A 15,022-nucleotide genomic window follows, 5' to 3' on the forward strand; every position below is an offset into this window, starting at 1 on the left:
AGCGAGTCACGTTGAGCAGATTAACTAATACGCGTTTCTAACTTTAACAACAAATCTAATAACTGAAGATAAACTCTGTTTGTTGCCAAAGAACTTGAAATTTAACATTAACTAAGTGAATTGAACTATTATCTTTCGATAAACATGAAATAAAGCTGGTTAACATAAAAACACCACAGTTGACTGGACTGATGAGAGATCAGCTGATGCCTTCAAATGGAAAACTGCAGTGTGTACTGGGTTTAATATATCCTGCCCCGGACCGTTTTTCCCCCAACAAGAGACTAGATCTAGATTGTTTCGCCTTTTTCATTGTCGGACATCTCCGTGAAAATGAATCGCGTGTTGACTTGGTGCGGCGAGGAGGTGAAATGCCTCACTGACATTTGGTCAGAACAACACATCAGATGTTGGTGTGGAGTTGGATGGAGACGGTGAGTAACTGGAGCCTGTCGCTGGTTTCATCAGTTCTTGTATTACTGCATCTATGTTACTACTAGTCTACTACTACTTCTGCTAGAAATTATAATACTTGTACTACAACCAACAACAACAACTAAGCTACTCCTACTACTAATACTCCTGCTATAATATCACTGTAACAACAACTGCTGTTTATACTATTACTACTGTTAAAAACAACATCTGCCTACCATTACAAGGCTACTATAAAACAACCGTGTTGGGCAAGTTACTCAGAAATTTAAATAAGTTACTTGTTACTTAAAAGGGATAATATTACTTACTTATTACTGGGTATTAAAAGTAACAAGTTATGTTAAGGTTACTCGTTACTACAATAAGTAACCTGAGCTGTCAACATGCAGCCTCTCAGACCAGATGATGCTGCCACAGGGCTCTGAGTATACAGTATTTAACTACATAAATATCTCTCCCGACGGTTCAACTAACAGCATATTCATATCAGCAGCAAGAAGTAGGCCTATGGTTTTGGCTGAAATAAAAAACAAAGCAATGCTTTCACGACTGTTGAACTACTGTTTTTGTGCACATGCACTAATAAAAGCAGTATTCAGTGTTTTTACAGAACAATATTAAACGTTACTTAATGCCACTCTCCTGATAAACGCATGCATCACTGGCAGCAGTGGCCTCCCGGTCAGCTTCGGAGAACAGCTACAGCCTACTCCTACCACCACTGTTAACATGTTCAGTCTCTGATGAGCGTTACTCAGTAACTACTTGCTGTTACTGACAGGGGAAGATGCTGCACCACAGGACGGGAGAGAGGAGAGTCGCTGGACTCCACTGACGTGGAGGCAGAAGACAAAAAGTGACACCTGACCGCCCATTCCTGGAAGTCAGTCCAGGAAGAGGAAAGTGAAATCTTCTCTGGTGTCAGACAGAACAAAGAAGATTCCTGGAGCAGATGCTTAATGTGGATCGAACCCATCAAGCCCAACGCTTTCTCTGAGAACATGATGAGGTCTCAGCAGAAGGCAGAGGGTAGAAGGTTTAATGCCATGCAGGCACAACAACGGACCGATCAGCAAATGTTTATGCAGCCTTGGAAAAGTTTCTGAAGAATCTGTAGAAACTGTTCAACACTGTCATTCACACGTCTTTATGATTGTTCAAAAGTGAAGGAAGGAAAAATGTTGCATATTATAACCTGCGTTGTCTACATTAATATTGTTTTGTATTTCCTGTTTCAATCCAGTGTAATAAACTGTCTATAGATTCAGGAAGCCTCCCTCCTTTAACTCTTTATAGTGAGTGTAACCCTGAGAATGACAAAACACAACATCAAAAAGCAACAACTTGGCTGTGACAACACCCAAAATCAGTGCGCCCAATGTAGAAAGAGGATGGAGGTCAGGTAGCGGCCGACCTGAATGTTTTATCCACTCGATGCGTCTGAAACACGACAGCAGGCGTCTTGAGATTAAAGACAGGAAGCCCTTGCGTCGTCCTGCTGTTGCTCTTCCATCACTTCCACTTCGCTACTGTCCACTTACTCCTCTCTCCTCGACTGTGTAGCTACTCAGACGTTTTGGCAAAGTATTAAATTCCCATATCAGTTTTGATACAGACTGTTCCTTGGGATAAAGTGTGGTCGTTACCTTTTAATTATTTGTTTTCTAATATAGTGAGAGAAGTAACGTTTACATTGATTCACCAGATCCACGCAGAAAAATCTTTCTTTAAAAGATAAAAGACAGAATATTGACAGGAAGGATAAGAAAGGACTGTACGTCTGTGTGACATTAATGCTTTTATTCAGTAGACGACAGGAAATGAAGGTGAACACATTTGGAGCAGCCGTCGCTACTTCACCAGGTCTGGGGACCGACTGGGAACTTCGTACAGTAACAAGTATGCTGTGTGACATCACGTGTAGTTTGGACCAATCATAGCGCAGTTTTGGACGAAACGTTTAAAATTACACATATTTACAGTCATTTTTAACCAGATAAGAAACAAACTATTATTCTAATAAGGTCACTTTTATGTGACTTAAAACATGAGATAGGGGATCTTCAAATTCAACATGTTTGACCTCAAGAATACACACAGTGGCTTGTTAAGAAACAATGGAAATATAAAACTATAACTAAATACATTGTTTACATAATGAATAATGTGCTTATTGTTCAAGAGAAACGAGCACATTCAATATAAACAATTGCTAGAACAAAGCGAGAACCATTACATATTAACATGTAAGTGACAGACTGGTTCAGCTGTATATTCACTATAATATACGTGGAATTAACTTCATTTAATTTGAATACATTCAAGCTAATGACACTGTATTGTTCAAAAACAGCACCAGCAAGATTAAGATAACAGTCAGCATTGTATTTGACTCCTTGGCACCATGATAAATATTAAATTATACATTCATTGAGGACTGACCATTTAAGTAGCTTATTTGAACACTGAGTTTTCTCACTACAAATACATACTTTTCTGAAACAAGTGAACTCCAATACAAAAAGTAACATTAGATTTTCCCTGCAAACATTTTCAGTAAAGTTCAGTAACCTTTTCACAAACAAACAAAAAACAAAATAACGAATTTTTGTTGATTTTTCCTCCGACACAAATATTCTGACAAAATTTGCGCACAAAACAGCCGCCAAAATCCAGACTTTGCGTGGACTGGCGGGCTTGAATGTTTGAAGGCACTACATGGTTAAGGTAAACATTACATTTTATATAGGCTACATTACAGATCTGGGATCTGCTGGTTTAACAAGCCACCTGATTATTTAGGGTACCTGTTCTTTTTGGTTTTAGCCCCTGAGTTTGTGGAAATAAATATTTGGATTTGATCCATTCTACTTTTACCAGGTCCCTTTAAAGCTCTGTTGTGTTGAGATACGTATGTAGCTTTGTCCATTTCATTTAGATGCCATCATGTCTTTAACAACATCGAGTGGATAATTCAGTAGTTTTGACTCAGTGTGAGAGACGCATGAGAGAATCTCTGGGTGAAGCGCTGAATACTTTTAAAGGCCAACAGGGTGGCGACTCCACTGACTGCATAAAGAGGTTCAATTGTAGAAGTCTACACTCACCGGCCACTTTATTAGGAACACCGGATCAGCCGCTTTTTAAGACAAATAGCTAATCAGCCAATCACATGGCAGCAACTTAATGCATTAAATCAAGTAGACGGGGTCAGGACAACTTGCTGAAGTTCAAACCGGGGAAAAAGGGGATTTAAGAGACTTTTAATGTGGCGTGGTTGTTGGTGCCAGACGGGCTTGTTTCTTAATAGTGCCAGGAGTCCAGAGCGGTCTAATGTACCGGTTAATTGATCTCTCTCTCGCTCTTGGCTGGAACAACTTTCTTTGCTTTCCATTTGCAGAGCCTGGGCTGTGCAGGAAAACCGGAGCAAACTGAGGAAATATTCGCTATATTTAACTACAAGTGTATTGGATTACAGTACATTTCTATCCCTTTAAGGGAGCCACAGTGTGCTGACAATATTTCTTCTACTGGTCCGCTGCTGCGTTCTGAACCCTTATAAATGGTTCAGAACGCAGCAGCGCATCTGGTTTTTGATCAGCCCAAAAGGACTCATGTCACTCCATCACTCAGTGACCTCCACTGGCTCCCCGTGGCCTCCAGAATCAGATTCAAGTCACTAATGCTGCCAACAGTGGTGGAACGAGCTACCACACGCCATCAGAGCTCTAACTTCAAGAAGCTCCTGAAAACTCATCTCTTCCGAGAACACTTCCTCTTATAACACCTCTAACTCCTAACATCTAACATGCACTTCCTGTGCTCTTCTTCTTCTATCCCCTACAATTATCTTGTACTGCTTTGCACTTTTTTTGTTAACTCTTCCTTCGCTAGGTATTTACTCCAATGATGTGATATGAACTAGTGTTGTGTCGTTCAAAGAACGTTTCGTTCATTAGACCTAATCGTGTGTATGACTCGGGAGGAACGGGTCGTCTCAGTGAGTGATTCGTTCATTTTCACGCATGCGTGAAGGATCTTGGACTCTTACGTTCGCTCGTCACACGGCAGCTCCGTCAGCACAGGAAACAGAACTGATTAGTTCACGACTCTCAACTGTGGGTCTGTTTGAGTCGTTCATTTGTCACGTGACAGCTACTGTGGAGAAAGAGAGGCAGGTTGGCTGTCAGGTAACAGTCACTGGACTGATATTATATAGCTTTCTTGTTAAGTATGTGACATTTAACAAAGCACAACGTTATTACAGCGCAGTGATGTTGTGCTAAGTTATAGTTATTACTGTAACTTTGCTAGTGTTTACAGCTAACAGCTGATGAGAGTTGTTCTGGCTCCACTTCAGAGCCCTGACAGGGTTTACCTGGAGCCGAATTACCTCCGAGGTCGTCTCCTCTCCAAAACAAACAGACCCGGTCATTAAAACATTAAAACACAGCCACGTAGCAACGTTAGCGTTAGCCCTGTAAACAGCTAACAGCTGATCCAGGTCTGCCAGGGAACGCAACGTAACTTTTCCTTTTTATTCATCAACAGAGCCGAGCTGTTGTTTCACAGCTCGTGACTGGTGAACAACCTGCAGTGTTTGAGAGCGACGTGCTCATGTGTGTTTCTCTGTCTGCAGAATCTGGACCTGATGTGGCCCATTCTGAGTCCAGACCTGCCAAACTGCTGCATTTATATAATGTGTTAATATTATCTCTCTGTGCTGGAGTTCTTTAAGAACTTGGTGGCTCGATCCAGATTATTATTAAATTGGTTGAATTTTAATAAGAGTGTGTTTATTCATATAGTGTATCAAGCTTATTACTTCAATATATTTACTGCAAATCTGATATTAATATTTTACTCCTGGATAGGGACGTTAGGCTGCTGTATGAATGAGCACTTTAGAGATAATGATAGTAATTATATACATCAGCCTTTATGTGGCTGGTCTGGTTGTATACTACTCGGGAAAGATTGTGACAATGGACGGATTTAGCCAGAGTAGTGGTGATTACATATAGACAGCATATTTCTGTGGTTTTTACATGGTTTGAATTTGGCTGTGGGCCCAGGGGGGTTTATATAATGATGATATACAATAATCAAGAGGTGAATTTGTGCATTATACTTTGTCAATTAAAGCAAGCCAGGCAGCCTTCCTGTTTTTTAATCGCCCACTAGAGGGCTGCAGCGCCGCAATAACCAGCCTAGTTCAAATGAACGAAATGACTCAAAAAAACAAAGAGATTTGAATGAACGAGTCTGTCAAAAGACTCGAACTTGCCAATACTAATATAAACTATGAGCTCTACTAGTATTTATTGCTGCTCTTACTTGTATGTATTGTCACTTGTAGATCTGTAGTTGATGCTCTGTTGACGCTTGTATGTTGTTCCTCAAATGTAAGTCGCTTCGGATAAAAGCGTCTGCCAGATGAGTAAATGTAAATGGTCCAACAAAACAGTATTTGGTTGTTTGTGACTAACATGCGTGACTCAGTCTACAGATTCACACACACCTTCACAGCAGCTCTGGAAGATCTTTATGATAACCGTTTCCCTGCTCAGGAGAACCTGCAGAAAAGAAAAGTATATATTACATAAAGTCAACTTGCTTTCAATTCAGAAAACGGACATTTTGGTGTGAACCTGCCCTTAATGATAGCAACAATGCAAAACTACTAGTATAGCAATATTATAGTAATTGGTAAAAATATGGTAAGCAGCTGACAATAAAATGTTTATATAAGTGCAATATTTGGATTAAAAATGTAATACGGTGACATTAATGGGGTAAATATCTTTTAGATCTGTTTAAAGACTCTGTAAGACGAAATATTGACATTTAGGGAAATAAAAATGTCGAATCATCCATTTATTGGACGGTTATGTTTTACAACTCGCTATATTTATTTGTAACAATCAGAATGAGAACCAGAAGCTGTGCCCCTACACTCGAGACTGCCTGTGCAAATTTGCAGTCAGACTTTGCCTCATTACAATCTGCCCCGTTTCATTTGAAGCTACTTTTAAATGCACACAAGACAAAGGTGATGATATTTGCACCTACTAATACTAAAGTTCCAGCTCTCGCTATTAACACAACCAAGACGAAGCCATTGAACTTGTTGATACTTATAAATACTTGGGTATCCGGCTGGACAAAGCTTGACCCTCTTTATCATGCGGCTCTCAGGTTCATCACAAACGCTGGCTATCAGACACATCACTGCATCTTATACAGTAGGGTAAATTGCTGTCACTCAAACTGCGCAGGATGCTACACTGGCACATTTTTATTTATAAAGCTATTTTAGGATTTTTGCCTTCTTATATCTGTTTAAAATTTGTTCATATGCAAAGCAAATATTTAAGATCTACTGACGAACTACTTTGTTTGAAAGAGGAGTCTGTCTTACTACGGCCCTTCATCCAGGAATGAACTCCAGTCTGAGCTTAAGATTGGTGCGAAAAAAAAAGAATATCTGATATTCTGATGGACATATGCAGTTGTTTTAATTAACGGAAGGTAGATCTCTACATTTAGTCCTTATTTCGTTTTTTTTAATATATTTTAAACTCTTTGCATTTTTGTCCATGTAAATATTTTGTAAACTTTGTGTGTAAATCTGTCTTGTATTTTAATTTACGTAATGTATTGTTTTTCAGCTCATGGTTGAAAAATTGTATTTTATTTGTGCTTTGCAGGACTGTGTCTCAATGGGACATTTCCTGTTTAAACAAAAGTTTTTTTATATAGATAGATAGATAGATGCCTCATAAATAAATAAAGGCTACAACATAAGTCCGGTAGCTCACCTGGTGGAGCGTGAGGGTTTGATTCCACCTCCAGCTTTGTGCTGAATGTCATCCTGTTTCTCTCCCCGTTTACCTGTCTCTCTTCAGCTGCTCCTGTCCAATAAAGGCAATAAAATTTTAAAAAACTAATACCGTATATCTGAGAGGACGAGACCATCTCGACACAAGATGGTTTCTGTCAAGTATCTGTGATGTTGATGTCTGCACATGATGAATATGTTGATACAATCCATTATATAAACTGACCTTTATTACAGCGTACTGTGATGAACTTTGTAGCTACAAGCAAAACTAGAACTGCAGCAACAGGTAGAGCTCCTAAAGAGAATCCACAAAGAAACCATCCTGTTACGTCCCCTCTTCTGCACGTGTCCTCAAACAGTTTCTCTGAAACACACAACAAAACCTAGAGTCACACTCAGAATGTAAACTGTATCTCATGTACAGCACGCTGGTTATTACCTACACAGAACTACTACTGAGGCGGCCATGCCTCATTATAAACGCAACACTTTTGTTTTTGCCAAATTCATCATTCATCAAAACCACCACTAAGATGAATCTCACCGGGCACAGTGATGTTACTTCTGATCATATGACCGATGTCGTCCTGCTGGACTACACAGTGGAAGCGGTTGTTTTCGGTCTTCTTCACAGTAGTTTGGAGGGTGATGTTGAAGCTGCCTCCTCTTTCTGAGACCTGTGTCTCCTCAGCAGGAAGTTTGTTTCCAGCACTGTCCTGCCACTCTACTGTAGGTTTAGGAAAAGCACCTCGAACTTCACACTGCAGCAGGACCCCAAACTCTGTGACATCAACTATCGTGATGGACGGCTCTGCAGCTGCACCTGTGAACACAGTAATAAGAAAACAATACAAACAGTTAGAGCTCTACAAATGTAGTTTTTGTCCCCAAAATACCCAGTACACTGTATGTAAGAGTCAGAAAAACTTTTAGTAACGGTTCCTCTATTAATCCCATTTATCACTGTACAATGAATATCTTTTTGGACTTTGTTTTGGACTCTTCGTTGGACAAAAAAGCAATTTGAAGACATCACTTTGGGCATTTTCACTATTTCCTGACATTTAAAAACAAAAATTAAAAAGAATAATGAAAAAAAAGAAAAAAAAATTATTGTTAGTTGCAGCCCTACACAAAAATATAATTTTATAGATTAATATTTAGCTTTTGTTGAGCTAAATTCAAATAATTCAAAAGCATGTTCACCCCAAAGTGCGTATATTTTGTCAAATCTCTACACCTGCAGGTTGACTGCTTTGGGGGGCAGATGGGCGGCTGTCTGTGTGTGTGAGTGTGAGAGTGTGTGCGCGAGCGAGCAGGTGACAGGTGAACTACTCGAGTTGAAGAAAACTTGCTGTAAAGGAACACTAAAGAATCTCACCACAGATAAACACGTAGGTCTCAGCATAAATCTGATGTCTGATCTCCTCCTGTGTGGCTACACAGCGATAGCGGTCGGTCTTCTTCACAGTAGTTTGGAGGATGATGTAGAAGCTGCCTCCTCTTTCTGAAACCTGTGGTTCTTTAGCAGGAAGTTTGTTTCCAGCACTGTCCTGCCACTCTACTGTAGGTTTAGGAGAAGCACCTCGAACTTCACACTGCAGCAGGGCCACGTCCTGCGTTTGATAAAGTGTCCTGACAGACGGCTCTGGAGATGCTCCTGTGAACACAGTAAACAGACACATCAGCTATAAAAGGACAATAACAGGATTATAAATGTAACACTGATGTTTCTTGTTCGTCTCTTCTCCGCTTGTAAATGAGGATTAAAGTGAGAGTGAGAGTGAGATGTTGTGATCTGTAGCGTGCTGCCGTTACTGCAGTGCTAGAGTCTGACTGAACACAGTTTCACCAACAGTTTAAAAGGCTGATGTGCCGTTTACATCGTGACCCACAGAGTCCGACCTTAAAGACACATCAGGAGAAACTAGTGGAGAGTCTTGAGTTTAATGTCTCTGATCTGCATGTACACTTTAATGCAAACATTGTCCTGTATCATAATGATGAAGATCATCATGACGACATTTCAAAATACATTTAACACCACAACTCTGCAGTAGTGATGATGAAACCAAATATGAAAAGGTCTTGGACTACTCTGGATGGCTCTTTAACAACAGCCTGTGGGCAGCTCCCAAAGTACTCTGAACATCTAATGAACCAGGAGGACGCTGTCTGTGGAGGGTCAGGTTTAATAATTAAATAATCTTTATCTAGAGGTGAAGCTAATTAGCTACCTTCACTGTTGTGCACTGGTATTACATACTCATTTACTCAAGTACTGTCATTATATACAATTTTAAGATACTTGTGCTTTTACGCTTACATTTGTCTTAAAAACTGTATTTACTTTGCAAATTATAATTTTACATGATATACTATAATATAAATGAATACATTATAATACGGTGGAAGACTACTGTAGTAATAACATGTACTGTAATATAAACAAGTTGTATATTAATGTAATAAATGTAATGATGGTGCACTTCTACACCGCCATCATTGAGTCCATCCTCTCCTCCTCCATCACCATCTGGCACGTTGCTGCCTCTGCCAGGGACAAGAGCAGGCTGCAGCGCATCATTCACTCTGCAGAGAAGGTGATTGGCTGCAATCTTCCTTCTCTTCAGGACCTGTACTCCTCCAGGACTCTGAGGTGAGCACGAAAGATTGCAGCTGACTCCTCCCACCCCAAAAACAGATTCTTCCCATCTGCAGCTATGTACACAGTATTATCTTCCGTTGTGTTACTTCTGCACAACACAAACCCAGAGTAATGCACATGTAAATATGTGCAACGTTGTTCTTTCTCTGCTAACAGTTGTATTATTTTTCTCTATCCGTTTTATTATTATTATTATATAACTTGCATTGTCCATTCCATATTTATATAGTTCTACGTGTAGCACCTCATCACCAAAGCAAATTCCTCGTATGTGAAGGTTTGTGCTCATTATGTTTCTTACCGTTTGGAAGTCCGGGTGTTTTTCCAGACAAAGTCAGCAGACAGAAACAGAAGAACAGAAGCTCCTGGACTGTCGACATGTTGGAGAAGTAACTTAAATTAACGATAACGGTGCAGATAACTTCACTTGCTGTTAGCTGAGATATTCAAAATAAATGTACGCCTGCCTTTGGTGCGAGAGACCCGGGTTCAATTCCCCACTGTGACCCGTCCACCATCGTGTCCCTGAGCAAGTATACACTAATACTAAACATTACATCTAACGTTATTTCAATTAAAACAAAATGCACAGTATGCCGCGTGGTCCACGAACTTCCTCGTTTTGTAATGGCTGTTGAATGTAATATAATGCGCCTTCCGGCCACCAGCGCTTTGTTGCGCTTCAGCTCCGTCTCTCCTCGTCTTTTCGGTCGGTGACTGGAGAAGAACAGAGGCGAAGTCCAGCTGAACAACAACAACAACAACAACAACTCCGCACATTGTGTTTTATGCAACAAAGGTAAGGGACTTTTATACATTTTGACGAAGGACTAGATAAACAATGAGCAGATATCATGTCTGTGGGAATGTCGGAGCTTTTACTGTTGAATGACATCGATTTGTGCTTCTATCTTTGCTGCACATCTGGGTAACATCAGGGGAGAGTTGCAAGAATATTGTGATTCACATATGATCTTTTAATCAACATTATGTGTTTTTTCAGTTCAAATTTGAAAACAACACAGGAGCATTTTAGGTTAGATTCTTTTTTTTATTAAAACTTGCATTGAATGAGGTTGTATATATCTGAGGTAACAGAGCTCTGCACATGGCTATACAGAAAATACAACTCAGTCATGGAACATGTGCTTGTAAACCAAAGTACAAAGCAGAAATACATGTTTTTACAACACTCTAATTCTCTCTGTCTGTGTCACAGTGATGGATGGTGATGAGGAGCTGGAGAAAGCAATGCAGAGCACATCACCCACCAAGGAAAATTTACTTACTGAACACTCAAACACAATTTTGGTCAAACAGTGTTATTAAATGCCAATCTGTTATACCATTGAATCTTTTTGTGCATTGCCAGCTGCTGCTCCATCATCATCATCATCATCACTTGCTGATGTTCCTGGTAACCAGCAGGGTTCATGAACTGATTTGCTCAGTAGCGAGGGTAAGTACCCATTTTTGTCTTCATGCAAGAAAAATCTATCTATATTGCGTCACCTGCTTAGACTTATAAAGGCTAAAGAAGAGTATTTTAATTGAGCATCCAGACCAAAATGTGTGAATGAAGTGCATCACTATTATATTACCAATTATCTTTTATATTATAATGAAGTACTCATTCAATTTTTAAGACTTAGCAGGTGAACAGCGACTGTTGTCTGTTTTAGTACCGTCTGCTTCACTGCACCGACCCCCTGCTGACACCCGAAGGAAACTGCTTGAGCCGCTAGTAGATGGTAAAACGGTGTAATTTGTTTCTCCATCTGCAAAACTTTCATGTTAATCAATAAAGTGTATTGTCTTATGCTCTGTAGTAATTCTGTTATACTTCAGACATATACTGGTGAGTGCTTTTTCTTATCTTGTTGTCATTCTGTCTTCGTAGGCCCGCCATGCCTACAGTAGAGAGAGAGGAGCCCCTTCCTCCTGAGCTGCAGTTTCTGGTGAAAGAGCTCCTAGTCACCAGCAAACGGAGAAGACGGTCTCAGCACCAGGTGTGTATCACGGGAAGATTTTATATTCAGTTGTATTTTCTTCTAAACAATGTCTACACTGTGGCCTGTAAGAGTCTTATACATATCTATAAGGATGTACAGCTGTGTTAAAAAGTTAATAAATAAATGTAAACAGAGTTTCTTGGTTTTAATTGAACCATACATTGATCTTTCCAGGAACCCTCTCACCTTCTGAGACTTCTTCTTCCCCTCATACACCTGAGCCACCACACAGTAAGATGTTTTCTTTACTCTGAAGATGTTGCTGTGGCTTTAAGTCTTGTAAAATTATGACATCTCGCTAATTTAGCTTTTCCTTTGTTCTCTCAGCTGGGCCTTTTTACTGTTGTTCCCCCACTGACACCCAGACCGGCCCCTCATACCCCTGAGCCACCACACAGTAAGGAACCAGCTACACTGAGGTGGTTCTACCTGCGATGGAAAACAGAGGACGGCGGGCCAAAAGCGACTCAAAGTAGAGATGAGCTGGTGCCAGCGATGGAAAAGCACTATGGGTTTTTAAAACTACTCTAAATGTGTTTCTGTGGCCAAAATGTTTTCATTTATTATAACATCTGTGATAATAATACAACGTGTGAAAATGACTACATGTCACTAATAATGTTGTTGTTTTTCATCCTTGTCCTCACAGCTGGGCCTTCTGCTTTTGTTGCCCCACCGGCACAGAGACCGCATCAGGATATAAGAAGGGTAAGGACAGAGCTCCAGCCTCAGGGACCTTTTTATTATAGCATCTGCCTCCACATCCAGAACTCACTGACACTGTGTCTGCGCTCCCATCCCTTTTTCGGGGGGTAAACCAGAGAGTGACATTATGGCGAGACTGAGAAATAATTACATTCTCCCATGTATGGGCATGTATCTTCTACGATAAATCTTAATTGTTGTTTTAATGGTGTGTGAGTAGACATTTTCGAGTAGGCTACGTCACTCGCTTTGCAAAAAACACATCAGTCACTGCATCATGCATGCAGTAAACATGTTGCTGCTGAAAGATTCATGACGCTACCAGCCTCGCAGTCTAACGTTAAGTTGTTAGACTGAATTCCTAGACTTGGATCGACCTCACTTGCATGGAGCTAGACGTCGACTTTGACTGTCAACAATCGGTTGCTGTGAAAGACCACAAACTAACCACCGCACAGAATATCAAGAATATAAAAAGCTCCGGGAGTCAGCTGTCCACGACAGACCTGAACCAGCAGAGGTACCGGCACAAAAACAAGATCCGGTTTAAACACAACTACACTGATGACAGAATCAAACCCACTAAGACAACAGCTTCAACAGAACTCAGAGCTTAACTGGTGACAGATGAAAAGGTTTACTCATACTTGCACTGGTGCCTTAAGTGCTTTTATATTGTTTTCACGAAATGCTTCAGTTGTAAATAAATAAGACCTGTTTCCATTAATGTCATTAGTAACCAGCAGTTAATGTCCTGTTCGGTTTCAGGACTGTTGTCGGGTAGCACAGAGGAGAGTTTGATGTTCTCCAGGGCCGAAGTCGATGCTAACATCTAGGCTAACCCCTTTCACTGACAAGCAACACACAGGAGCTTCACTTTAGTCTTGAGATGCTGTTGTCTTTATCCATTAGCCACTGAAACTTATACTGTACATTTACTGCTAAATTGAGGGCTTACTGCTGACACCAAACACTCGCTCTGTCTCCTCCTCTACCCCTCTCACACATGACTTTTACACATTTTTGAAAGATGTCAAATATCTCTCTCTCTCTAATTATCCAAAATATATACATCCCAGAAACTATCTAGATAGTATTTATGTCAGTATTGCACAGCCCTACTCCAGTGTCTTCAGGTTGTCTAAAGCCAGATAAAGTCTCCGCCTGTGTGGATGTTTGTTTGTTTGTTTGTTTGTTTACTTTATTTATACCCGTAGGTAAATTTGTTTTACAGTGCAATGACATTCTATGGCATCCAGTACAAAAAACAACACACAACACAGAACATCACACTACACATAAGGACAGATAAAATAAATAAATAAAATAAAAAATCATTATGAAAAATTCATGAAAAATTCATGAGACCCCTAGTATATATCTGAGAAAACACCTCTACAATTTGTTAAGCATATCAATCGCATTTATTACGAAGCTGCTTTTATGTCTTTTCGTTCTACACCTAGGGACTTTATACCTCCTCGCAGACGGTAATAACTGAAACTCATTTCGCAGAGGGTGAGAGTCATCATTTAAAATTGAAAGGGCCATCCTTTGTATGGATAGACCTTAGGTGATTGTTGTCACCACTGGTCAATACTACATCTTTGCTTCACGCCTTAGCTGCGTGGATCTGGTTATTTAAAAGTCCTCGGTGGTCGGATAAATTGCCAAAAGCGGTTCACAAACATTCTGCCAGCATACCTAACTTACAACAAGGCCATTTACAAGTCTGTGCTTCCTGAGGACCATAAGCTGAGGTGAATAAGTTATTGTTTAATTCAATTTTGAATTTAACACAACATCCTTGATTGTAAATATGATTTTTGCTGTGTAATATTACATAATAAACCGATATAACAAACTGTATTTTGGGCATTGCTTTAAAAAATTCTCTATACAAAAAATTATGTACACCTTTTAAACTGAGCTGATGCTCCTTGAAATAAAAAGTAGTGCAGCAGCTCAGTACTGTTGAAATTAATATTGAATACTTAAACCATTAGTATTCTCCTCTCTGACAAGTAGGCTACTATTTCATATTAATCAGAAGGAAAGGTGCTCATCGAAGTGGAATTTACATCATTTTATTAAAAAATAGCTGTTTATCTTTTATCATGAATTACAGCCTTCGCCCCGACTGGGATTCGAACCTGCGTCCAGATAAACGTTCAGCACCTCGGACCGCGGCCGCAAAATGCTGAAATCAGATTAGCTGTCAGTGAGTTACAACTATCGGCGACTGGCCACCCGGGAGACCATAGAAAGTCCCTATCTTAAGTAAATTAGTAAATCCATCCATCCATCGTCAACCGCTGATCCTGCGTACAGGATCGCGAGGGGGCTGGAGCCAAT

General features: G+C 40.1%; 1 protein-coding gene across 1 annotated transcript; it reads right to left on the minus strand.

Annotated features, from left to right (window-relative positions):
• Positions 1–5,630: 5,630 nt before the first annotated feature.
• LOC119886085 (butyrophilin subfamily 2 member A1-like) lies at positions 5,631–10,411 on the minus strand. Its single transcript, XM_038696615.1, has 6 exons — positions 10,252–10,411; positions 8,664–8,942; positions 7,827–8,105; positions 7,506–7,646; positions 7,260–7,352; positions 5,631–6,014 (listed from the first exon to the last, which is right to left on the minus strand). Exons 1-6 carry the CDS (start codon positions 10,328–10,330, stop codon positions 5,962–5,964), a joined length of 924 nt encoding a protein of 307 aa, XP_038552543.1. The 5' UTR covers positions 10,331–10,411; the 3' UTR covers positions 5,631–5,961.
• Between the last annotated feature and the right edge of the window lie 4,611 nt (positions 10,412–15,022).

The sequence above is a fragment of the Micropterus salmoides genome, unplaced genomic scaffold (genome assembly GCF_014851395.1).
Source record: "Micropterus salmoides isolate LMB-PRFRI ecotype aquatic unplaced genomic scaffold, ASM1485139v1 Ms_hic_scaffold_4, whole genome shotgun sequence".
In the NCBI taxonomy this organism is placed as follows: Eukaryota; Metazoa; Chordata; class Actinopteri; order Centrarchiformes; family Centrarchidae; genus Micropterus; species Micropterus salmoides.

Bases quoted from the DNA above. Each gene is read 5' to 3' on its own strand.
- LOC119886085 (XM_038696615.1), bottom strand. From the start codon at position 10,330: ATGTCGACAGTCCAGGAGCTTCTGTTCTTCTGTTTCTGTCTGCTGACT. The intron at 8,106-8,663 runs GTGAGATTCTTT...CTGTGTTCACAG, and splicing joins GACCTACGTGTTTATCTGTG to GTGCAGCTGCAGAGCCGTCC. The intron at 7,647-7,826 runs GTGAGATTCATC...TGTGTGTTTCAG, and splicing joins AAGTAACATCACTGTGCCCG to AGAAACTGTTTGAGGACACG.